Source organism: Erinaceus europaeus, chromosome 15 (genome assembly GCF_950295315.1).
Source record: "Erinaceus europaeus chromosome 15, mEriEur2.1, whole genome shotgun sequence".
NCBI lineage: Eukaryota > Metazoa > Chordata > Mammalia > Eulipotyphla > Erinaceidae > Erinaceus > Erinaceus europaeus.
Window position 1 is genome coordinate 26,627,509 of NC_080176.1, and position 25,785 is coordinate 26,653,293.

The following is a 25,785-nucleotide window of genomic DNA, read 5'->3' on the forward strand; positions in this document are numbered from 1 at the left end:
GGGTCGGGGGTCAGAGGACAAGCTTGCTGGGAGAGAGCTGAGGCCCTGAGAAAGCTTGGAGGCAGGGAGTTAATGGTAGGGCACAAGCTGTTAATGCTTGAGGTCCTGGGTTCAATCCCTGGGACTACAGTAATAACAGAGCAGTGCCGTGGACTCTCGCTATGAAATAAAGTAAAGTAAAATAAAATAGGGGGTCAGCCCGGTTCGAGGAAGTCGGGCGGTAGCACAGCGAGTTAGGCGCATATAGGTCTGCAGGTGTCTATCCTTCTCTCCCCCTCTCTGTCTTCCCCTCCTCTCTCCATTTCTCTCTGTCCTATCCAACAACAATGACAGCAATAACAACAATAATAACCACAACAACGATAAAACAAGGGCAATAAAAGGGGAAAAAGAAAAAGCCTCCAGGAGCGGTGGATTCCTGGTGCAGGCACTGAGCCCCAGCAGTAACCCTGGAGGCAAAATTAATTAATAATAAAATTAATTAGGCTGAGGAGACAGCATCATGATTCTGCAAGACTGTCCTGCCTGAGGCTCTGAGGTCCCAGGTTCAATCCCCATCACTCACTCCATCAGTCAGAACTGAGCAAAGCTCTGGTCTATCTCTCTCTTTCCCTCTCTCTCATTAAAATAAATAAATACAATATTAAAAAGAAAAGAACAGGCTCAGCTCTGTGAGGGAACAGCCTTGAGTCTGGGAGCTAAGGCACTGTAAGCCCGAGGCCTGGGGTCCCCTGGGCTGCTTCTGGGCCTCAGGCACAGTGCCTTCTGTGCCCATAACAGGTCACCAAGTGTCCAGAAGCTTCCAGGGTCATGGCTACAGCAACCCCAACCTGCTAGCCTGCCCTTGACTGGCAGACTGTCCACCCTGAGGACAATGCCTTAGAAGGCCAGAAAGGGCCCAGATGCAGTTCTCCTTGATGTTCCAGAACATTCCAGACTGAGCTTCCGGAAGCCAGACCTCCGACCTTCCTGTCCAGACTCCTGGCTGGAGGGGCTTCCCTAGCCCTTGTTTACCTGCCCGACCAGGCTGCCCCAGGCTGAGTCTGTGCCTGGCATATTGTTCTCCTTCCGGTGGAATTTCTGCTCAGAGGACCTGGTGTTCCCCGGCCCTGCACCACCACCATTCCTCACGCCTCTGTTTCTTCCTGTCCAGATGGTGCTGACCACTCATCAGGCCTGGGCCCTCCCTGGGGGTGAGGGGACACACAGGAGCTGGTAACATGGAGGCTGGGGACCCTCCTGGGGGGAGTCTACACTGTGGTGGTGGCCCACTGGGTTGGGGACAGCCCTCCCAAAGGGTTCTCCCTCCCTGGACCAGGGACAGAGGGTCTAGCAGCCATGCCAAGCCCAAGGTCAGTCTCTGGGACAGGCAGTGGTGCACCTAGTTGAGCACACACATTACCATGCCCAAGGACCTGGGTTCAAGCCCCTGCTCCCCACCTACAGGGTAGAGAAGCTTCACAAGTGGTGAAGCAGGGCTGCAGATGTCTTTCTTTCTTTCCTTCTCTATCTCCCCCTCATTTCTCATTTCTCTATCTCTACCCAACAAATGAATAAATAAAATATGTCCTTTTCTTTAATTACATCTATTTTATTTTCATGAGAGAGACAGAGAGAGACCAGAGCCCTGCTCAGCTCTGGCTGATGGTGGTGCTGAGGATTGAACCTGGGACCTCCCAGCCTCAGGCAGGAGAGTCTTTTGCAGAACCATGATGCTGTTTCCACAACCTCACCACCTCAATAAAATATTTCAAGGTCAGTCTCCACTGTGGTCCCTGGGCAGGACCCTGGCATGTCCTGTGGGGGTGCCCCCGGGCTACCAAGGACACTACTCCGCACACCAGCTGCATGGTGGAGACCGCCAGGTCAACCCCGCTCCCCTCCGTGCAGAAGCATCTGAATCGCATGTCTCCTTGGCCCGCTGCTTCTCCCCACATGCCTGGGGAGGGGGGTAGTGTGAATAGCAGTCACTTGTTTTTCCTGCGTCAGCCTTTACTCACCACTGGCTGGCTCCTGGCTCCTGACTCCTGACTCCTGACTCCTGGCTCCTGGGGGGAGGTGGAGGGATGGAGGACCACAGGACACTCCCCCAAGGCGGAGACCTGGGCTGGGATCAGAGTCCTGAAGAGGCAGAAATGCCCAGGTTGGGGTTCACAGGGAGCCACCCTTCCCACACAGCTAGACAGGAGCCAACCTCTCCACCACCACCAGCACCCAGGTTGCTCACCTGACACCCTGCTCAGCACAGGACTCCTTGTCACAACCCCAGGAAACCAAGGGAGAAGGGTTGCAAAAAATAAAATAAAATAAAATAGGGGCTGGGCAGTAGCGCACTGGGCTAAACGCACATAGTACAAAGCACAAGGACCAATGCAAGGATCCAGGTTCGAGCCCCCAGTTCCCCACCTGCAGGGGGGTCACTTCATTAGCAGTGAAGCAGGTCTGCAGGTGTCTGTCTTTCTCCCTCTCTGTCTTCCTCTCCTCTCTCAATTGCTCTCTGTCCTATCCAATAAAAAAAATGGGGAAAATGGCTTCCAGGAGCAGTGGATTCGTGGTGCAGGCACCAAGCCCCAGTAATAACTCTGGAGGCAAAAATAAATAATAAATAAATAAATAAATAAATAAATAAATAAATAAATAAAACACATTTTTGTATATGGAGATCTGGGGTCTCAAGCCTGCCCCATCTCCTGCTTTCTCATTCAGGTGAAGAGACAGAGAGACCAGAGGGCAGAGGGAGAGACACCACAGCCTTGGAGCTTCCTCTGGTGCTAGGGCACCTCCTACCTGGTGTAGGGTATGAGCCTGAGCTGAGCACATGGCACGGGGCCTACCTCTGGCCCAAGAACATGGCCTTTAAGATGATCTGTTTATTTTTTTTTTATTTTTTTGCCTCCAGGGTTATTGCTGGGGTTTGGTGCCTGCACTACGAATCCACTGCTCCTGGAGGCCATTTTCCCCATTTTGTTGCCCTTCTTGTTGTTGTTATTGTTGCCATTGATATTGTTGTTGGTTAGGACAGAGAGAAATAGAAAGAGGAGGAGAGACAGAGGGGGAGAAAGAGATAGACACCTTCAGACCTGCTTCTCTGCCTGCAGGTAGGGAGCTGGGGGCTCGAACCTGGATCCTTGCATTGGTCCTTGTGCTTTGTACTATGTGCGTTTAGCCGGGTGCACTACTGCCCAGCTCCCCGCTGCAGGTAGGGAGCTGGGGGCTTGAACTAGGATTCTTAACGCCGGTCCTTGTGCTTTGCACCACATGCGCTTAACCCGCTGCACTATGCTGGATCCCTTATTTATTTATTTATTTATTTATTGTATTTTAACTTGGCATGTGTTTATTTATTTATTTTTATTTATAAAAAGGAAACACTGACAAAACTATAGGATGAGAGGGGTACAAGTCCACACAACTCCCACCACCAGAACTCCATATCCCATCCCTTCCCATGATAGCTTTCCTATTCTTTATCCCTCTGAGAGTATGGACCCAGGATCATTATGGGGTGCAGAAGGTGGAAGGAAGGTCTGGCTTCTGTAATTGCTTCCCCGCTGAACATGGGTTTTGACAAGTCGATCCATATTCCCAGCCTACCTCTCTCTTTCCCTAGTAGGGTGGGGCCTCTGGGGAATCGGAGCTCCAGGACACATTGGTGGGGTTGCCTGTCCAGGGAAGTCTGGTCGGCATCATGCTTGCATCAGGAACCAGGTATCTGAAAAAAGAGTTAACATATAAAGCCAAACAAATTATTAACTAATCATGAACCTAAAGGCTGGAATAGTTCAGATGAATAGTTGGGAGGTCTCAGTTTTATAGAAAATAGTCATATTTTAGTTATATTCCAAAAGGCCCACGACTAGATGTCAGGCTCAGGGAAAGAAAGAAAGAAAGAAAGAAAGAAAGAAAGAAAGAAAGAAAGAAAAGAAGGAAGAAAGGAAGGAAGGAAGGAAGGAAGGAAGGAAGGAAGGAAGGAAGGGAGAAGGAAAGAACTAGGGAGTCGGGCAGTAGCGCAGTGGGTTAAGCATAGGTGGTGCAAAGCTCAAGAACCGGGATCCAGCTTCGAGCCCCTGGCTCCCCACCTGCAGGGGAGTCTCTTCACAAGTAGTGAAGCAGGTCTTTCTCTCGCCCTCTCTGTCTTCCCCTCCTCTCTCCATTTCTCTCTGTCCTATCCAACAATGATGACATCAATAACAATCATAACTACAACAATAAAACAACAGGCAACAAAAGGGAATAAATAAATATTTTTAAAAATTTTAAAAAAGAAAGAACTATTACTTATTTTTATGAACAAGAGAGACCAGAGCACTCTGTGAGAGGCGGTGCTGAAGATTGAACCTGTGGCCTCTAGGGCCTTAGGCCTGCAAGTCCTGTGCTTTGACACTGAGATACATTTCCAGTCATTTAAAAAAAAAGTGTTTTATTCTTATTTGAGAGAGGGAGTGGGGAGAGGAAGGGGACATCTCTCCGGCACATCCAGTTCTGGTCTCCCAAGCTCCCAAACATTGTGATCTACATCGGTGACACCTCCCCAGCCAAGAATGCAGCTTTTTAAAAAAATTTATTTTTGTTGCCCTTGTTGTTTATTGTTGTAGTTGTTATTGATGTCATCATTGTTGGATAGGACAGAGAGAAATGGAGAGAGGAGGGGAAGACAGAGAGGGGGAGAGAAAGACAGACACCTGCAGACCTGCTTCATGCTTGTGAAGAGACTCCCCTGCAGGTGGGGAGCCAGGGGCTCGAACTGGGATCCTTACGCTGGTCCTTGTGCTTTGCGTCATGTGCACTTAACCTGCTGCGCTGCCGCCCAACTCCCAGAATGCAGCTTTTAAAGTCAGCTGAGGGTGAGGAGACAGCACAGTGGTGATGCAAACTCTCCTACCTGAGGCTCTGAGGTCCAAGGATCAATCCTCAGCACCACCATCAGCCAGAGCTGAGCAGGGCTCTCGTCTCTCTCTCTGAATTTCTCTCTCTCTCACTAAAATAAATAAGTAGAAATTAAGAAATAGCCCCTGCAAACAACTTCTCATACTACTACTACTAATACTACTACTACTAATAATAATAATAGATTTTTAGGGCTTTGGCGGACAGCATAGTAGTTCTGCAAAAATGACTCTCCTGCTTGAGGCTCTGAGCTCCCAGGTTCAATCCCCAACACCACCATCAGCCAGAGCTGAGCAAGCCTCTGGTAATAAATAAAAATAAAGTCTACTGAGCAGCCTGGAAGGAAGCCCAGCAGGCAGAGCTCAGGGCTGGCATGCTGAGTTCACATCCTAGCACCTTGTGAACCAGAGTGATACTTGTCTCTCTCTCTCTTTCTCTCTCTCTCTGTCTCTCCCTCACATGAGATAAATATATATTTTTAAATATTTATTTTATTTATTTACTTCCTTTTGTTGCCCTTGTTGTTTTATTGCTATAGTCATTGTTGTTATTGATGTCGTTGCTGTTGGATAGGACAGAGAGAAATGGAGAGAGGAGGGGAAGACAGAGAGGAGGAGAGAAAGACAGACACCTGCAGACCTGCTTCACCGCCTGTGAAGTGAAGCAACACCTACAGACCTGCAGCTGGGGAGCCGGGGGCTCGAACCGGGATCCTTATGCCAGTCCTTGCACTTTGAGCGGCCTGTGCTTAACCCGCTGTGCTACTGCCCGACTCCCATAAATATATCTTTTTTTGTTTGTTTGCTTTGGTTGTCACTGGAGCTCTGTGCCGACAACATAAATCCACCACTCCTGCAACCATTTTTTCTCTCTCTCTCTTTTTTTTTTTTTTGTCTTTCTATTTTATTTGATAGAACAGAGAGAAATTGAGAGTGGAAGGGGAGATAGGTAGAGACAGAGAGACACCTGCAGTCCTTTCTTCAGCATTTGTGAAGCGTTCCCCCGGCAGGTGATGGCTGGGGCCTTGAACCTGGATCCCCATGCTTGGTAACATGGGAGCTCAGCCTGTGAGGACACTGCTGGTCCTCCTGAGCCCATGGTCACCTTCTCTCGGCCACCCTGAGCAGACCCCACTCCCTGTTTTGAAAACGCTTGTGCCCAGGCCAGCCTGCCCTTCCTTCCCTCTGCGAGAGCCCTGCAGGGGCTGCCCAGCTTTTTGGGAAACTATGACCAACCCTGCACCCCTCGGTCTTCCCGGTCCCGAAGGGGCAGTGCAGTCAGCTCAGTGAGCGGGTCAGGGGGCACGTTGGAGTGGGGCCCCGCGGGCTGCCTCCCTCCCTCCCACGATGAGGATCTGAGAGGACAGGACTGGGGAGGGAGCACTGGGGAGAAGTGAACCCAGAAATCCAGGAAATGGGGGTGCCAGCAGGAAGAGGTGCTGGGAGGGGGGCTTCCTGCAGCCCTGGGGGAGGGACCTGAATGACTCCTATCGCCCTGTCTCAGGCAGTTACGAGTCAGCCAGCCCAGCACACAGCTCACCTGGGTTCAAGCCCTGGCACCACATGGCAGGACCATGGCCAGCACAGAGGAAGCTCCTCGAATGGGCTATCTCCCCTTTCTTGCTGTCTCTCTCTCCTCTCTGTTTAACTCTGCTTCTCTCTCTATCTCTCTCTCTCTCTCCAAAATGATGAAAACAGTTGGCCCGGGGAAGTTGCTCAGTCAAGGCACTGTACATGCCAGAGGCCCTAGGTTTGTCCCGTGTCACATGACAAGAATAAGAAAGGTTTCCAGAGGCTGGGTGGTGGCGCACCTGCTTGAGCACCCATAGCACAAAGTGCGAGGACCCATGCAAGGATCTGGGTTCAAGCCCCTAGCTCCCCACCTGCATGGCAGGGACACTTCACAAGCAGTGAAGCAGGTCTGCAGGTGTCTCTCTGTCTCTCTATTTCCCCCTCCTCTCTCAATTTCTCTCTGTTCTATACAATAAAATGGGAAAGATGGCCACCAGGAGCAATGGATTTGCAGTGCCAGCACCAAACCCTGGGCAAAATAATAATAATAATAATAGCTTCCTGGGAGGTAGTGTAGTGGTTAGAGCACTGGACTATCAGGCACAAGGTCCTGAGTTGTGTCCCTGGCATCACATGTGTCAGAGTGATGTCTGCTTCTCTCATTGTGTAAATAAATATAAGATAATATAAGCCTGGGGAGATAGCACAGTGGTTCTGCAAAAGACTCTCCTGCCTGAGGTTCTGAGGCCCCAGGTTCAAGCCCTGGCACCACCACCAGCCAGAGCTAATCAGCTCTCTGTGCAAACAATAATAAATAATAATATGATCAATAATAGCCCCTGATAATAAATATTCCACAACTGGGCAGGGCAGGGGTAGTTAGCATAATGGTATGCAAACAGATTCTCGTGTCTGAGGCTCCAAAGCCCCAGGTTCAGTCCCTTGCACCACCATAAGCCAGAGCAGAGTAGTGCTTTGGTAAAATAAATAAATAATGTTTTTTAAATTTCTAATATTTTATATATATATATATTTCACAACTGCCCTGGAAAAGCTGGTGAAGGAACCATCCCCTGTCTCATCTAGGGCTTTTGTCCCTCACACACAGCTGCCCGGGACATCCCAGCTATGAGGCTTCACAGAAGAATGATCTGGAAGGTTCTGGGCCCAGATCCACTGAGGCCTGTCAGAGCCCGGCTGCCTCTCCACTCAGGGTGACTCAGCCCCAGAGGCTGCCTGAGAGACTGGGGGTGAAGGGGGAGGACACAGGCCAAGGAGACGGGACACCCAGTAACTCGGGCATCTGCACCCCCACACACACACACCCGTCCATCTGGGCTCACTCAAAGCCCTGAGTGAGTCTGTCCATCTGGGCTCACTCAAAGCCTTGGCACCTCCGCCACCCACAGCAACCTCTGGGCACCTGGCCCAGCTCATTCACAGCACCATGATGGGGTGAAGGGAAAAACATCTGTTTTGAGGACAAGGAAGAGGAGGAGGAGGGAGGAGGGTGCAAGAAAAGCAGAGCCTGGAGCAAAAGAAAGGGGGCGTCTCCCCCACACTCACACACATACCCCTACCCTCCCGCTGCACTCTGCTCCTAACCCAGCACCAGCCCACTTCCTCCAGGAAGCCCTCTGTGCACCTCCCAGCCTGCAGCCCAGCTGTCTCAGGCCGTCCTCCCCAGTGTTTTGGGGAAGGCGAGATTCACACACCATCTGGGTGCAGTCACACCGGAAGCTAGCAGAGAAAGTGGTGAAGAGAGACCCAGAAATGCAGAGAATGAGGAACAAGTTCTCGTAAAGATGAAAGTGAATCAGAGCTGGACAATCCGGGACGTGGCAAAGAAGTGGGGTGGGGTGGCCTGGGGGTGACCCCTCTGTGACGCCACCAGGCTCTGAGGAGCCCCTGCACCTGGACACCCCATGCCCAGACATGAGAATCAAGCTGACCCCCCACAGAAGGAGGTAGCTCACCTGCTAGGTAGCAAACTTTATCCTGCTCAGGGCCCTGGGTTCGAGCCCTGCCACCAACCGGAAGAACTGGGGATGGCAGAGTAGGGCTGTGATGTTTCTCTCCTCCCTCAAATCAAAAAATGAGGAAATTGCCCCCCCGGGGGGAGCAAGTGATGACACGCCTGGTTAAGCACACATATTACAGTGCACAAGGACCTAGGTTCAAGCCCCTGGTCCCCACCTGCAGCGGGGAAGCTTCACAATCAGAGAAGCAGGGTTGCAGATGTCTCTGTCTCTCTCCCTCTCTATCTCCTGCTCCCCTCTCATATTCTGTCTCTATCCAATGATAAATAAATAAATAAATATATTAAAAAGTATACTTATACACAGAGAAAGATTAAAGGAAAATGATTTTGTTTAGGAAGGAAGGAAGGAAGGAAGGAAGGAAGGAAGGAAGGAAGAAAGAGAGAGAACGTTGGCCTCAGCAGTGTGTGCATATGTGAGTCACATAAAATAAATTAAATAAATTTTAAAAAATAAATAAGTAAGCTTGCCTGCCTGAGGCTGTGAGGAGGATCTTTGGTGCCGCCCTAATGAAGGTCACAAGTGCTGTAAAGGCCCCTGTGGGTTTGACTCTGGGAGCAGGATGCAGCTCACCAGCACCAAATGGATGTCTGGGGTTCAAACCCCAGGCCCACAGCACCAGAGGAAGCTCCATGGACGGTGGAGAGCTTACATAAGGCGGAGTTGACAGGGGCCACACATGGGCCCCATACCCACCTGGCTTGGCCCTAACCAAAATGGCCACCTAGAACATTCTGGACTTTTCATTGGTTCCTGAAGAGACCACCGGAAAGATGGACCTGGGGACCTGACTTATTCCCTTCTGCCCACCCAGGAGGCTGGCAGGAATGGGGGACAGGGGGCAGGTGGCGAGGCTGCCCACACACCACCCCATGTGTGGCAAGTGGTCTCAGTGTCCACCAGCCTGGAGGTGATGTGATAGAATCAGAGACAGAAAGTGATGTGAGGGACTGGGGAGACAGCATCACGGTTCTGCACAAAGACTTCTGTGCCTGAGGCTCTGAGGTCCCAGGTTCAATCCCTGGCACCACCATCAACCAGACTGAGCAGGGGTCTTGGAGAAAGAGGGAAAGAAAGAAAGAAAGAAAGAAAGAAAGAAAGAAAGAAAGAAAAAAAGAAAGAAAGAAAGAAAGAAAGAAAGAAAGAAAGAAAGAAAGGTGAGGCCCTATTAGGGGAGTCCTGAGATTCCCAAACAGACATGATGGGCCTAGACCTTGAATAAATCCCTCTCTCCATTATTATCAGTCATTCCTATCAGGAACATAACAATAGACCCCTCTGTGGGCCCCCATAGGACCTTGCCCTCAACTTGGATCAACAATGGTAGAGAATGTTCCATCCTCCGAAGGGAGATTGGACAACATACTCTATGCTACACCTGAGGAAGATGGATTAGGGTTGGGGCAGCTTGGAATGTTCCTACTCATGACCACAGAATGTGAGCTCAGATCTACAGGGATGCAAAGGTCACACAGGCTCCTAAGCTAAATATGGGCCCCAGATCACATCAAATCGATGGAGTTTACAGTCAACAATATTTATACACCTTTCCCATATTTGGAAGCTACTCTCTTCCTGATCCAGCTTTCTGGTCCTTTTTCCAGCCATGACATCACCTCCCCAGACAATAATTAGGATCTACCCGCATATGAGATGTCAGGCTCAGGCAAAAAAAAAAACAAAAAACACTAGTATAGCCACAGGCCCTTTGGAATATAACTGAAATATGCCTGCTAACTATCTACAAAATGGAGGGCCCCCCAACCCTTCATTCATCTGGACTATTCCAACCTTTAGGTCCATGATAGGTCAACAATTTGTTTGGCTTTGTATGTTAACTCTCTTTTCAGCCACCAGGTTCCAGATGCTAGCAGGATGCTAGCCAGACTTCCCTGGACAGACAACCCCACCAATGTGTCCTGGAGCTCCGCTTCCCCAGAGCCCTTCCCCACTAGGGAAAGAGAGAGGCAGACTGGGAGTATGGACCGACCAGTCAACGCCCATGTTCAGCGAGGAAGCAATTACAGAAGCCAGACCTTCCACCTTCTGCAACCCACAACGACCCTGGGTCCATGCTCCCAGAGGGCTAGAGAGTGGGAAAGCTATCGGGGGAGGGGGTGGGATATGGAGATTGGGTGGTGGGAATTGTGTGGAGTTGTACCCCTCCTACCCTATGGTTTAGTCAATGTTTCCTTTTTATAAATAAAAAATTAAATTAAAAAAGGGAGAGAGAGGGGGTCGGGCGGTGGCGCAGTGGGTTAAGCGCATGTGGCGCAAAGCGCAGGGACCAGCGTAAGGATCCCGGTTCGAGCCCCCGGCTCCCCACCTGCAGGGGAGTCGCTTCACAGGCGGTGAAGCAGGTCTGCAGGTGTCTGTCTTTCTCTCCCCTTCTCTGTCTTCCCCTCCTCTCTCCATTTCTCTCTGTCCTATCCAACAACGAATTGCGTCAACAAGGGCAATAATAATAACCACAACGAAGCTACAACAAGAGCAACAAAAGGGGGAAAAAATGGCCTCCAGGAGCGGTGGATTCATGGTGCAGGCACCGAGCGAGCCCAGCAATAACCCTGGAGGAGGAAAAAAAAAAAAAAGGAAAAAAAAAAAAAAGGGAGAGAGGAAGGAAAGAAAGAGTGAATGGAGAGAAAGGAAGAAAGGAAGGGGAAAAAGAAAGAAAGAAAGGAAGGAAGGAAGGAAGGAAGGAAGGGAAGAAAGAAAGAAAGAAAGAAAGAAAGAAAGAAAGAAAGAAAGAGAAAGGAAGGAAGGAAGGAGTGAAAACAAGGGTTCTGCATTTGTAAGGAGGGGTGAGGGGGAGCAGGGCTGAGCCCTGAAGGGGCCACCCCCATCCCCCCCACCAGCAGAGTGGCTGCATCCAGCCTGGCTTCCCCAGAATCACACTCAGGAGTGAGAAAGTCCACAGGCCAAGCCCCCCTCCACCCAAACAGATGGCTATTTTCAGCCATGTGTTGCTTGGAGAAGGACCAGGCCCAAAATAGTCCAGGACTTAGCGGACCCAGACCCAGGGCAGCCGCCCCCGGCTCTCCCAGTGAGGTCACCCAGAATCGGGCCCTTGGGCCAACATTCCAGCAGCCTGTGTAACTAACTGATAGGAGACAGCACCACTGGCCCCCAAAAACCCACTCCCCCAGGGGGCCAGACTGTGTGACTGTAAAAGGAATTCTGGATGTGAGCAAGAGAGGGCCAGGGGGCTGAGTCAGTGGAGCAGCAAGTGGGGGACCCCCCAGTGAGAAGGGAATGGGGGTGACTAGGTGGAGAGAGGAGAGGGAAGGGGAGGGGAGAAGGGACGCAGGACTGACCCCTGCTGACCTGGGCCATGGGGGCATGTGGGTAGGGTGGTGAGAGGTTCAGGAAACAGTGAGTCTGTCCAGGTCATGAGCCACCTGCCGCAGGGACCGGGCCAGGGCCGCCCTTCCCAGTGTCTACAGCAGGAACTTTCCCCAGAAACAGACAGGCTGCAACTCACCCTCTTATCTTGGTGCCTCCCGGAAGCTGGAGGACAGAGATTTCAACAGCAGGGACTTTCTCTGTGTCTCCATGATCTGGACCAGACAGCCCAGTGGGGATGGGGGAGGGTGGTCAGGGTCCCTCCCGGGAGAGGCCTGATTCTCAGGACAACAGAATTGGCGAGAGGTCCTTAGTTCAATCCCCGACTTCGCATGTGCCAGAGTGAGGCTCTGCATCTGAACAAGGATCTAGATACATGTTTGTTTGTTTTTTTAATTTTTTAAAATATTTTATTTTATTTATTTATTCCCTTTTGTTGCCCTTGTTGTTTAATTGTTGTAGTTATTATTGTCGTCGTTGTTGGATAGGACAGAGAGAAACGGAGAGAGGAGGGGAAGACAGAGAGGGGGAGAGAAAGATAGACACCTGCAGACCTGCTTCACCGCCTGTGAAGCGACTCCCCTGCAGGTGGGGAGCCGGGGTTCGAACCGGGATCCTTATGCCGGTCCTTGTGCTTTGCGCCACCTGCGCTTAACCCGCTGCGCTACAGCCCGACTCCCTAGATACATGTTTTTAAATGCCAGCTTGGAACTGGAATCACGTTATCCTTCAGAGGACTACAAAGTTGTGTCCTTGTGCACACACACACACACACACACACACGCACACGCACATGTACACAGCTGCCGGGCTAGCCTGACACACAGCGGTTTGGGAAGAGACATCTGAGGAAGCCATTCTTCTCAGTAAACCAAAACATAGTGTCTTTGGAAGCAGCTCAGCTGGTGGAGTGCAGGACTCTCATGCCTGAGGCCACAAGTTCAAATCCTAGTGTCACATATTCCAGAAGGGCTTCTCTCTCTCTTGCCCTGTGTCTCATGTGGAAATCTCTCGATCTTAGATTATGTCATTAAGATTCTATTTATGCATGTTGTTGGCGAGAGAGAGAGAAGGAGAGAGCACAGTGATGATACAAACAGACTTCTACACCTGAGGGTCCAAAGGCCCAGTTTCAATCCCCAGCACCACCATTAGCCAGAGCTGAGCAGGGCTCTGGTAATTGATTAATTAATTGATTAATTAATGAATTAAGGAGAGAGAGAACCAGAGCATCTCTCTGGCACATGCGATGCTGGGGAACAAACTCAGGAACTCATGCCTGAGAGTCCATGACTTTATCCACTGTGCCACTCCCAAGCCACTCACTGTCTCTCACTCTTTCTTATTAAATAGACAGAGTGAGGCACACATACCATGTCTCCCAGGCCCCCTGTGATGGAGGGAAGGCTGTTTCTAGAATGCCATTCACTTGCTGAGCTCCCCGGCAGGGCCTGGGCTCCCCAAAAGAAACCACAGAGGGGTCAGGGCCCTCAGATCCCAGGAGGAGAGAACAACAGAGGCTCTGCTTCCAGTGCCTCCTGGCTCCTGGCTTGCCCGGGTCCAGTCCCCCACTGGCCCCCAGGGATGAAGGACGAGGTGCAGGGACGTTTCTGAGGCAGCAGGAGCTTTGGGGGGCTGAACTTCTGTCCCCCACACCCAGGAGAGGTCACTGTTCCCTCCCAGACCACGAGCTCAGGGACCACAGGCCAGACCACAGCTCAGCGAGGAGGCTGAGGACGCCAACGTGAGGGCGGGTCCCCATCCAGCACCCATCCTGTGAGCCCAACTTTCCAAGGCGGGACACCCCCTCTTTCCCGCTCCCCTCCCTGCCACCCACCCAACTCCCAGTGCCCACCCCATGGCCAAAAAAAGAAGTCCGACCCCTCAGCTGTCCAGATGTGGTTGCCTGGACATCTGTTTATCAAAACACAAACAGTGAGGCCTCCCACCCACTCCCCTCCCCATTCCCCATTGCCATGGTGACACCCTGCTGAGCACCACCTCCCACCCAAAGTGGGATAGACTGGGGGACCCCCACCCAGGGTGAAGAGCGGCACTTCCAAGTCCCCAGACACAGAGCTCCAGACAGCTCCCCCACCTCTTGCCAGGCACCACCCTCCAGAGGAACCCCCAACACCCCAACTCCAGAGCCCACAAGGCACACCCCCCAAAACCAGTCTGGAATCGGCCCCCAACCTCCAATCCCACTGCTCTGTCATGTCCCTGCCGAGAGCCACCGGAGTGTCTGGTCTGGAGGCGAGGTCTCTCTTTCTCTCCCTCTCTCTCTCTCTTTCTCCCTCCCTCTCTCTTTTTCTCCCTGTCTCTCTCCCTCTTTCTCTCCCTCTCTTCCCCCCCTCAGACAGAGCTTCACCCTGAACCCTAGGACCCTCTGTGCCTGTACCACCCTACCTGGCACACCTCACCCCAGACCTGGGGAAGCCCCCGGGGTGCCTCAGGGGACTCAGCCCAGCATCATCACAACTGGGAGACATGGGGAGCCGCTGTGCCCGCCAGGGAGAAGAGGGTGTGCCTGGGCTGGCACACGCGGGGCGGGTGGGCACAGTGCCTCTGAGGCAGAAGTGGAAGGCTGGTGTGTGTGTGTGTGTGTGTGTGTGTGTGTGTGTGTGTGTGTTTTTCCTGGGTGCTGGGGAAGGTCACCAGCAAACGCCAGGCAGCTAGGGCCAGCTGGCACTGCCAGGGGTCAAGCGGGCATGGCCTCCACGTGGCTGGCGACAGGACAGGCGGTGGCGCCCAGCTCAGACGCAGGGGGTGGGGTGGGGGGGAGGTTTGCTCAGCACTCAGCGCACGTCCACACACTCGCTGTGACAAGTCCCCAGGGGAAGGGGGCGGTGCCGGGGAGCCCCCTCCCGGCGGTCCAGGAAAGGGGGTGGGGCCCAGGCATGAGTTCATCTGCTTCCTGCAGGGCGGCTATAAAAGGAGGCAGCTGGCAGCCCTGGGACATAGCCTCAGATTCTTCCCTACCTGCCATCAGCTCTGCAAGGATAGACAGCAGGACAGGTCCCCAACACCAGGCACCTCAAGAGCATCAGGTAAGAGAGAAAGCCAGCTCTTGGCACCTCCTGCCCAGGTCAGTGCAAGGCATGGCCACCCCATACTGGGACTCCCTTCCTTCAAGTGTTGGGGGTGGGGGTGGGCTCACTTATCTTCTGGCTCTGTCCTGTTGGCAGCCTGGAGGTGACCCCGCCTGGAATCTGCAGGGAAGCTGGGGTGAACCCCATTATCCAGAAACGGGGGGCAACAGACACACCCCTTTGCCCACTTAGGGGAGGAGGGGTTGTCTGAGAAAGCTAATGGGAATGAGAGAATATTTTAACAGGACCGTTAAAAGCATGGAGCATGTTGGAGAGAGCAAGGGGGCAGGGTCTGGTGTCCAGGAAGAAGTCACCCCAAAACTCAGGCTCCTCTTGTCCTAGAGGGAAAGACTCAGGCCCCCCCAGTCTTCGGGGTGAGAATTCAGGCTCCCCCAGACCCAGGGGAGAGGTTTCAGGCTCCAAATCCATGTGGTTTGGGGCTGAATCTGCCCCTAGTTCATTCCTGCCGCTGTCAGAGCTGGTGTGCCTAGTCCTGGGGTCACTATGGCTGCCCCCCCCGCAAGCTCACAGACTGTTCCCTACAGAATGCGGCCATCGCTGGTCCTCGCCGCTCTGGTCCTGGGCCTGGCCCTCGTGTCCGGCAGGAGCCCCTCAACACACAGCCCAGGCAGGGTAGCCCAGCTGACCACGGACTTCGGGGTGAAAGTGTTCCAGAAGGTGGCCGAGGCTGCCGGGGACAGCAATGTGGCCTTCTCCCCATACGGGGTGGCCTCCGTGCTGGCCATGCTGCAGCTGACCGCAGCCGGGGACACCCAGCGCCAGATCCAGGAGGCCATGGGCTTCCGGACTGATGGTGAGAGTTGGGAACCAGAGGCGGGGGGGCAGCCCCTAGGCAGGTGAAAGCCTGGCCCCGTCTGCAAGGACCCTGACTCCCCAACAGTGGCCTCGCTGTCACTTGGGAGCTGGGGAAGGAGAAGCTCAGTGACGGAGCACAGGACTTGCAGGCCTGGGGCCCCGGGTTCCAGTCCTGTGGACACTGGGCAACCTTATGTGCTGCCCCCTCCCTCTCACCCTCTCTCTCACAGGTAGAAAGAAGGAGGGAGGGAGGGAGGATGTGGCCAGGGGAAGAGCTTTGGGTTATTATGCCTGAGGGTCCCGGTTTGATTCCTAAACAATGCAGAGACTAACATAGTGCTCAGGCCTCTCTTGTGCTCGCTCACTCTCTCATAAGCAATAAATAAAAGTCTTATTAAGAGAGAGAGAGAGAGCTGGAGTGATGGCATAGTGGTTATGCAGACTCTCATACCTGAGACTCTGAGGTCCCAGGTTCAATCCGTAGCACCACTATCAGCCAGAGCTGAGCAGGGCTCTGGAAAAAAAAAAATTAAATTAATTTTGAAAAAAGGAAAGAGGAAGAAAGTAGAGAATAAAGAAAGGCAGAGAAAGAAAGAAAGAAAGGGTGGAAGGAAGGAAGGAAGGAAGGAAGGAAGGAAGGAAGAAGGAGTCGGGTTAAGCGCAGGTGGCGCAAAGCGCAAGGACCGGCGTAAGGATCCCGGTTCGAACCCCGGCTCCCCACCTGCAGGGGAGTCGCTTCACAGGCGGTGAAGCAGGTCTGCAGGTGTCTATCTTTCTCTCCCCCTCTCTGTCTTTCCCTCCTCTCTCCATTTCTCTCTGTCCTATCCAACAACAACGACAACAATAATAGCTACAACAATAAAACAAGGGCAACAAAAGGGAGTAAGTAAATAAATAAATATTTTTTTAAAAGAAAGAGAGAAAGAAAGAAAAAGAAAGGGAAAGGAACGAAGGAAGGGAGGGAGGGAGGAAGGAAGACGGGAACGTTTATAAAAGTGGGGGTGGGTAGGGGTGGGGAAAGGGCTGAGGAGATAGCACAGTGGTGAGGCAAGACTCCCCTGCCTCAGGCTCTGAGGTGCCAGGTTCAATCCCCAAGACCACCATCAGCTAGAGCTGAGCAGGGCTCTTCTATCTTTCTCTTAGATTAAAATAAATAATAAAATAAGCAGAAATAATAATCTAGCACAAAGAAAAGGTTAAGAGGGAGCCGGGGCTGCAGACCCCCACAGGCTGCCCCCCTCACTCACTCAGTGCCTCCCTGACCCCCCAGAGCCAGGCCTGGCCCCCGCCCTCCACCAGCTCCGGGCCGCGCTCCTGGGCGCCTGGAACAAGGATGAGGTGAGCACAGCAGACGCCATCTTCGTGCAGCGGGACCTGGAACTGGTGCCCGGCTTCATGCCGCGCTTCTACCAGTTCTTCCGGACGGCCGTCAAGCAGGTGGACTTCTCAGAGGTGGAGAGGGCCCGGTTCATCATCAACGACTGGGTGCAGAAGCACACCAAAGGTGAGGGGTGGGGAGCCCTGCGGTGAGACGAGGCTGGCGCTGCCAGGATCAGAGCGACCCAGTTCGCACAATCAGCCCTTTGCATGAAAAGCCTGTAGCTCTTTCCAAGAATAGAAATAGCCAGGTGGGGAGCCAGCAGAAGCCCTCTGACCTGGGCTGAGGGAGCAGAGTCGGGGAAGATGCCACCCCTGGGGCTGGCAGATAGCTCACCCAGCAGGGCCTGGGGTCCTGCCCTGGCCCCACACCAGAGCACCAAGGCACCAGGGGAGAATCTGGTGCTGAAGCGTCTGTCCCCACCCATCCAAATGTAAAAGAAATGCAAGGAGGGACAAGGAGGCAGCACAGCAGTAATGCAAAAAGATTCCTGAAGCCCTGAGGTCCCAAGTTCAGTCCCCAGCACTGCAGTCAGTCAGAGCTGAGCAGAATTCTGTTTTCCCTGTCTGTATCTTTCTCTCTGTAGCTCTTTTTCATTAAAAATAATAAAGAGAGGCCAGGTGGTGGTGTACTCGGTAGAGTCCCTGGTCCCCACCTGCTGAGGGCAGTGGGCAGGGGGCTGAGGGAATAGGGAAGTGACAGAGTAGGTCTGCAGGTCTCTCTCTTTCTCTCTCCCTCTCAATTTCTCTCTGTCTCTATCTAATAAAAAATACAATGAAAATATTAAAAAGAAAGAAAGAAAGGCCAGGCTGTGGCACATCTGATTAAGCTGTCACATTACAGTGCACAAAGACCCAGGTTCAAGCCCCTAGTCCCCACCTGAAGGGGGAAAGCTTCGTGAGTAGTGAAGCAGGACTGCAAGTGTCTCTCTGTCTCTCTCCCTCTCTGTCTCCCCCCTCTCTTCAATTTCTCACTGACTCTATCAAATAATAAATAAAATAAAATAACAGAGAAAGAGAAAGGAAGGAAGGAAGGAAGGAAGGAAGGAAGGAAGGAAGGAAGGAAGGAAGGAAGGAAGGAAGGCCTAGCTGAGAGGCCGGGAGGTAGCGCAGCAGGTTAAGCTCATGTGGTGCAAGGCACAAGGACTGACATAAGGATCCCGGTTCGAGCCCCCGGCTCCCCACCTGCAGGGGAGTCACTTCACAAGCAGTGAAGCAGGTCTGCAGGTGTCTGTCTTTCTCTCCCCCTCTCTATCTTCCCCTCCTCTCCATTTCTCTCTGTTCTATCCAACAATAGCAACAATAATAATAGCAACAACAAGGGCAACAAAAAAATGGGGAAAATGGCCTCCAGGAGCAGTGGATTCGTAGTGTAGGCACTAAGCCCCAGCAATAAGCCTGAAGGCAAAAAAAGAAAGAAAGAAAGGCCTAGCTGAAGAGATGACACTGCCATAGCACAGAAGGCATACATGTGGGAGGAACCCCAGCACCAGCCATAGCCAATACTGGAGCTTCCCCTGCCCCCGCTTCCCGCAGGCATGATCACAGAGCTCCTGGGTGAAGGCGCCCTGAACCAGCTGACGCGCTTGGTGCTGGTGAACGCTCTCTACTTCAAGGGCCAGTGGAAGCTGCCCTTCCCCCAGAGGGGCACCCACCACCGCCTCTTCTACAAGCCAGATGGCAGCACTGTGGACGCCACCATGATGGCCCAGACCAACTTCTTCAACTACAGTGAGTGTGACATCCGGGGGTGTGGGGAAAGCCCAGAGCCAAGAAGGGCCTAGAACGCCCCAGGAAACCCAGGGGGAGTGAGATGCCTCCCCTACCTCCTACCTCACCCCCTCCCCCTCTCCTAGAGGCTGGGTGGTGATGCACCTGGTGGAATGCACATGTTACAAGGACCTTGTTCGAGCCCCCAGCCCCCATCTGCAGGGGGGAAGCTTCATAAGCAGTGAGGAGGGCTACAAGAGTCTCTCTCCCCCCTCTCTCTTCCCCTTCCCAGTCAGTTTCTCTCTGTCCTATCCAACAACAACGACATCAATAACTACAACAACAATGAAAAACAAGGGCAACAAAAGGGAAAATAAATAAATACGTATTAAAAAAAAAAGACTCTTATGCCCAAGACTTTAAAATTCCAGGTTCACTCTCCAGTACCACCAGAGTTGGGCAAGGGCCTGGTAAAAATAATAACAATAGGGGGCTGAGCTGAAGCATGCCAGGTTGAACATACAACTTACTGTGCTCCAGGACCTGGGTTCAAGCCCCACTCACTGCCTGCAGGAGAAAGCTTTAAGAGTGGTGAAGCAGGTGTCTCTTTGTCTCTCCCCTCCCCTTTCAATGTCTCTCTGTCCTATCAAATAACAAAAAAAAAAGAAAGGAAGGAAGGAAGAAAGAAAGAGTAAATGGCACAAGGATCCCGGTTCGAGCCCCCGGCTCCCCACCTGCCGGGGGGGGGGGTCACTTCACCTGTGGTGAAGCAGGTCTGCAGGTGTCTATCTTTCTCTCCCCCTCTCTGTCTTCCCCTCCTCTCTCCATTTCTCTCTGTCCTATCCAACAGCAAAAAAAATGGAAGAAAATAGCCCCCAGGAGCAGTGGATTCATGGTACAATCACTGAGCCCCAGTGATAACCCTGGTGGCCAATAAAAATATGTATATATAATAAATGTTAAAATAACTCAAATAAATATATCTTTTGAAAGACATGAACTGGGAGGGGACTGGGGGGGCAGAGAGAACCTGGAACCAGGCTGGAGAGTTCCAGCAGAGGCAGGGCCAGTGCCAGAACCCCCATGGAGGTGTCACCGTGTGTCTCCCCAGCTGAGTTTGTCACCCCTGATGGCCACTACTATGACATCGTGGAGCTCCCCTACCATGGGGACACCATCAGCATGTTCGTGGCGGCACCCTTGGAGAAGGAAGTCCCGCTGTCCACCCTCACCCGCCTCCTGGACACCCAGCTCCTTCGCCACTGGAAGGGCAACATGGCCCGTGTCCCCCGCCTCCTGGTTCTGCCCAAGTAAGTCACTTGATGCCCCCAGCGCCCCCCCCCCCACCCACACACGGCATTTCCCAAAGCTGATGGGTGTGGAGGCCACTGTCTGCCAGAGGAGTCTTCTCCTCCCTCCCCTGCTTCTGCCAGGGAAGACTTTCCCACAGGGGATGGACTCCCACCCCCACTCACAACCCAGGGACAAGAATGGTCGGGGGAGGCCCCTGCTTCTCCTGCTCCCTCCTCTCTGTCTGTAAACACCCCCACACACACACACACCAGGGACTCAAGCAATGACTTCTGTGAGGCAGAGCAGCCAAACATAACTTTGTTTGTGAAGATTTGTTTAAAAATGTTTTTAAATATTTTATTTATTTGCTAATGAGAGAGGAGGAGGAGAGAGCCAGACAGCCTCCTTCTGGCACGTGCATTGCCAGGGCTCAAACTCAGGACCTCGTGCTTGAGAGCCCACTTTATCCACTGAGTGTCTCCCCCTCCAGCAGCTCAGTTTTTGTTTTTTTGTTTGTTTGTTTTCAATCAGAGCCCTGCTCAGCTCTGGCTTACGGTGGTGCATGGGATTGAACCTGGGACTTTGGAGCCTCAGGCAGGAGAATCTCTTTGCAGAACCACTATGCTATCTACCCCTGCCCACAGCTCAATTAAAAAAAAAATAGATATTTGTGTATTTATTCATGAGAAGGAATGGAGAAAGGAAAAGGGAAAACCGGAGCGTGACTCTGATGCCGGGGATCAAACTCAGGACCTCGTGCTTGAAGGTCCAGTGCTTCACCTCCAGGGGCCCTTCCTGGGTCAATTTTTATCAAACTCTGAAAAGATGGGCACTGAGAGGGCTATTTATTGATTTACTTGGTCATTTATATGAGAGAAGAGGGAGAGGAAGATGGGGGGAGAGGACCAGAGCGTCACTCTGGCACACGTGAGGCTGGGGATTGAACTGGGGACCTCAGGCCTCAGAGTCCAGCACTTTACCCACAGCTCCCCCTAGTGGGCTGTGGGCTCAGCTCTCAGAGACTAGATTTGCCTGCAAATAGCCCGGGAGGATAATGGGCCACAGACACCAGGCTGACTCACAGTGCACAGAAAGGACGCTTAACTGAGGACAGAAATTAGTCACAGTGTGGGGGGGTTACTCTTAGGATTAAAACCTCCTCCAGGGAGGAGGGAGACCTCGCAGACAGACAAGAAAAGAGAAGGGAAGGGAAGGGAAGGTCAAAAAGGGCTGGGGAGGGGCTAGGCAGTGCTGCACCTGGCTAAGTGTACACATTACAGTGCACAAGGACCTAGGTTCAAGCCCCTGGTCCCCACCTGCAGGGTGAAAGCTTTATGTGTGGTGGAACAGGGCTGCAGGTGTCTCTCTGTCTCTCTACCTCTCTATCTCCTCCTCTCAATTTCTCTGTCTCTATCCAATAATAAATAAATAAATAAATAAATAACATTTTTTAAAAGTAAAAAATAATAAAAGGGCTGGGGAGACAGCAAAGAGAGTCTCATGTCTGAGGCTCTGAGGTCCCAGGTTCAATCCTCAGTACCATCATCAGCCAGAGCTGAGCAGGGCTCTTGTGTCTCTCTTTCTCGCTTTTCATTAAAAAAAAAAGAAAAAATATTAACCTGTATTTACTTATTAGATAAAGAGAGCCAGAAAATGAGAGAGAGAGGGAGAGAGACAGAGAGACATCTGCAGCCCTGCTTCACCACTGTGAAGCTTTCCCCCTGCAGGTGGGGACCGGGGACTTGAACCCAGGTCCTTGGACACTATAATATGCGTGCTCAACCAGATGCACCACCACTTGGCCTCTGGTCTGACTCATTCTCTGTCTCATTAAAATAATACAAAAATTAGGAACTCTGTCTTTTTACTATTTTAAAAGTATATACAATAGCAAGTAAAAATAGAAAAAGAAGGAAGACAAGAATGGAGAAGGGAAGGGGGAGGGAAAGGCCCCCAGGGCCCCTCCAGGTGCAGGGGTGGGGGTCCCAGCAGGGGACGCTCAGGAGTCCTGTCCACAGGTTTTCCCTGGAGAGCCATGCTGACCTGCGGCAGCCACTGGAGCGCCTGGGGGTGACCAACATGTTCAGGCCCAGCCGGGCAGACTTCAGCAGACTCTCAGGTGAGAGCCGGCCCCACCCTCCAGGTCTGGGGACCCCCCTCCCCCAAGTCCTGCCTCACCTCTGCTCTCACCTCCCTTGCAGTTCAAGAGCAGCTGTCCGTGTCACAGGCACTGCAGAAGGTGAAGGTGCAGGTGAATGAGAGCGGCACAGTGGCCTCCTCTGCCACAGGTGAGCCGGGCACCCCATGGGAGGACCGCCTTAGACAGCACCAGGGGGAGCTCTTTGCATGGTGGAGTGGTGCTGTGGTGTCTCTCATCTCTTTCCACATGAAAACCTGGGGCCCGGGAGGCCGCATGTTCCAGGCTCTGTGTTCATAAAGAAAGAGATGAGCACAAAGTGTCAGTGAAGAGCAGCTGGGGAGACAGTTCAGCAAGGAAGAGCGCTGGTCTTGCCTGCATGGGGCTCGCCCGGCGCCATGTGCTCTGGGGCGCCCAGTGCCTGGAGTCGCTGTTGGGGGGCCGGGCCCACGTCTTCTGTCCTTCTCCCCCAGGGGTCATCTTCACCGCCCGCATGGCCCCCCAGGAGATGGTGGTGGACAGGCCCTTCCTCTTCGTGGTGCAGCACAAACCCACAGGTCAGCCTCCAGCCGTCCCCTCCCCACTGCCCCACCCAGCCAGAAGGCCCCAGGGACCCCCAGAAACCCACTTCCTGCACACAGCCCATCTGCTGGGGAGCTGCAGGGCAACACACCTCCCTGATTCCCCCAGCCTCACCCCTCCACACCTCCCTAATTCCCCCAGCCTCACCCCTTCTCACCTGATTCCCCCCAGCCTCACCCCTTCTCACCTCCCTGATTCCCCCCAGCCTCACCCCTTCTCACCTCCCTGATTCCCCCCAGCCTCACCCCTCCACACCTCCCTAATTCCCCCAGCCTCACCCCTTCTCACCTGATTCCCCCCAGCCTCACCCCTTCTCACCTCCCTGATTCCCCCCAGCCTCACCCCTTCTCACCTCCCTGATTCCCCCCAGCCTCACCCCTCCACACCTCCCTAATTCCCCCAGCCTCACCCCTTCTCACCTGATTCCCCCCAGCCTCACCCCTTCTCACCTCCCTGATTCCCCCCAGCCTCACCCCTTCTCACCTCCCTGATTCCCCCAGCCTCACCCCTCCACACCTCCCTAATTCCCCCAGCCTCACTCCTTCTCACCTGATTCCCCCCAGCCTCACCCCTTCTCACCTCCCTGATTCCCCCCAGCCTCACCCCTTCTCACCTCCCTGATTCCACCAGCCTCACCCTCCTCACCTTCCAATTCTCTCACCCTCAGAAGCCGTGCTCTTTGTGGGCCAGGTGATGGAGCCTTGAGTGGAGGACCGGCTGCCCCCACCTGGGACAGAGCTGAAGCGAGGTGGGCAGAGGAGGACTGTGGGGAGCACCACCGTCTGCTTGCTCTTGGTCCCAGAAGGACAGGCCCATGCTGCATCACAGTCACTCTGCCTGCTGCCCGCAGGCCTGGGGAGTTAGGGGACCCCCCCCCAGGAGCACCACCCTGGAGGACCCCACACACACTGGTGATGAGGGCTCCCAGTTGATGGGGTCCCCACCCCCAGTCCCGTCAGCCGGCCCCTGGGGATCGGGGAAGATGCTGAGCAGGAATTTGTTTACTCAGGGAAGCAGTTTTGCTCTCCACAACTGCAAAGCGGTGGTTATGTGTGACTATTTATCTGGGTATTGTGTGTTTGCAGAGAGATGGGATCTCTGTGTGGGGGGAGGGTGTTATTTAAGCTTGCATCTCCAGGGTGGGGGCTCACAGGGCCTCCAGACCCCCAACGAGGGGGGGCACGTCTTGGGCCCCACGCTGCCACCTGGTGGCTGCAGTGCCCAGCCTGGCCTCACCCCCGGGGGTCCCAGGAACTGGACCCCATCACCACCAGGCTCCTCAGCTCCGTCCCCACTCCTGGGTTCCGACAGGAAACGTGGGGGCCAGGAGCGAGGCAGGAGCAGCTTCAAAATTTTCCAGTGGCACTCAGGGCAGGGGGCACGGGCTGCGGGGGAACGGGGCACAAATCCCTGAATGCGCCGTGACTCACAGCCCCGTGAGTCACCGATGTGTCATTTCCGGCTGCTGGGTGAGTGCCGAGGATGTGTGTGTGCGTGTGTATGTGAGAGAGAGAGAGAGAGAGAATGAGAGACACAGCAATTCAGGCTCAGTCAGATAACCTGACATTCCCCCCACAACCCCCCACCCTTAAGAATGTAACCTTAATCCTGACCACCCACTGAGCCCCTCAGGGGGGACGACCTTCGTTCCTCTGTTCTGACCTGCACTGCATAGGGACAGCCATGCACCCCCTAACCCCAGGGGGCCCCCAATGTGGGGGTGTCCCCACCTCAACTCTTGAAGCCCTGTTGACTTACCAATGCCTTTTTACTTTTGATACTTTTGTTCTTTAAAATAATAATAATAAATGAATGAATGAATACAAAAAGGAGGTCGTCCCTGGCTTGGCTTTGCCAAATCCTGTTGTTTCAGACACCCCTGGGGGAGGTGAGGAGGTTATGAAATGTCCGGGCAGGGACCCTGTCACTGAGTCACACCACACACACACATATACACACTCAGGACTGGCCGCGAGGCCTGTAGGGTATCTGTTGAAACCTGAGTCAATCTCAAAAAAAGAAAGACCCCCAGGGGCCGGGTGGTGGCACACCTGGTTGAGTTCACGTATTACAATGCGCAGGGACCCAGGTTCAAGCCCCTGGTTCCCATCTGCAGGGAGAAAGCTTTACGAATGGTGAAGCAGTGCTGCAGGTATCTCTCTCTCTCTCTCTATCACCCTCTTAATTTCTGGCTGTCTCTATCCAATAAATAAAGAAAAATTAAAAAAATTAAAATTAAAAAAGGACCTCAAAGATTTTCTATCCCTTGGCTGTGACTGGGGGTGGGAAATGTTCACCCCACATCTGTGACATTCCCTCCCCATACAGCCCGCACCCTATTTCTGCAAGCCCAGCCCGAGGCAGTCTCCTTCACCTGGTGTTCCCCACAAATCTGAACCAATGCGCGCGCGCACACACACACACACACACACACATGCACACACGGTCATCAGTTGCTGTGACTTCCTGGTAGGACAGAGGCACCTGCAGCCCTACCTCCCTAGCCTCTGTCTGTCTGTCTGTGGAAGGTGCCTTGGAATAGAACCTTGCACAGAACCTTCAAGCCCTCCCAAAGACGGTGCCCCTGGAAAGCCCTTTTTTTCTGTCCCTCCAGCACCTGAAGGCTCTTGCTGGACACACACCCTCACACTCTCAAGAGGGGAAAGAAACAGAGGACCTGGGGCCGGGGGGCGGCGCACCTGGTTGAGCGCACAGAAGGACTCAGGTTTGAGCCCCCCGTCCCCACCTGCAGGGGAAAAGGTTTGCAAGTGGTAAAGCAGAGCTGCAGGTGTCTCTCTGTCTCTCTCTTTTTCTATCTCCCCTTTTGCTCTTGATTTCTGACTGTCTCTATCCTATAAGTAAAGATAATAAAATATATAATTTTAGCAGGACCTGCCACACCACAGAAGCTCAGACACCCTCCTCCCAAGGGAACTGGCCCAGCCCCCTATCATCCATGTCTTTTTTTTTTTTAGTAAATCTTTTGTGGGGAGTCCAGT

At 53.1% G+C, this 25,785-nt stretch overlaps 1 protein-coding gene and 1 long non-coding RNA gene across 2 annotated transcripts; one reads left to right on the forward strand and one right to left on the reverse strand.

Annotated features, from left to right (window-relative positions):
- The first annotated feature begins 14,686 nt into the window (after positions 1 to 14,686).
- SERPINE1 (serpin family E member 1) lies at positions 14,687 to 24,034 on the forward strand. Its single transcript, XM_007517925.3, has 9 exons — positions 14,687 to 14,829; positions 15,417 to 15,685; positions 16,958 to 17,191; positions 18,601 to 18,795; positions 19,886 to 20,084; positions 22,086 to 22,186; positions 22,269 to 22,355; positions 22,678 to 22,761; positions 23,454 to 24,034. The coding sequence occupies exons 2-9, from the start codon at positions 15,418 to 15,420 to the stop codon at positions 23,489 to 23,491; spliced, it is 1,206 nt and encodes a 401-aa protein (XP_007517987.1). The 5' UTR covers positions 14,687 to 14,829; position 15,417; the 3' UTR covers positions 23,492 to 24,034.
- Positions 22,773 to 23,461, reverse strand: LOC132533141 (uncharacterized). The gene is made up of 3 exons (XR_009545027.1): positions 23,400 to 23,461; positions 22,911 to 22,973; positions 22,773 to 22,877 (listed from the first exon to the last, which is right to left on the reverse strand). It is a non-coding gene; the product is annotated as an uncharacterized LOC132533141 (long non-coding RNA).
- Positions 24,035 to 25,785: the final 1,751 nt, after the last annotated feature.

What these genes read in the sequence shown, in the direction of transcription:
- SERPINE1 (XM_007517925.3), top strand. Translation starts at nt 15,418, where the DNA reads ATGCGGCCATCGCTGGTCCTCGCCGCTCTGGTCCTGGGCCTGGCCCTC. An exon ending in GGTGCAGAAGCACACCAAAG is followed by an intron (nt 17,192 to 18,600) that starts GTGAGGGGTGGG and finishes CGCTTCCCGCAG; the next exon opens with GCATGATCACAGAGCTCCTG. An exon ending in AGTGGCCTCCTCTGCCACAG is followed by an intron (nt 22,356 to 22,677) that starts GTGAGCCGGGCA and finishes CTTCTCCCCCAG; the next exon opens with GGGTCATCTTCACCGCCCGC.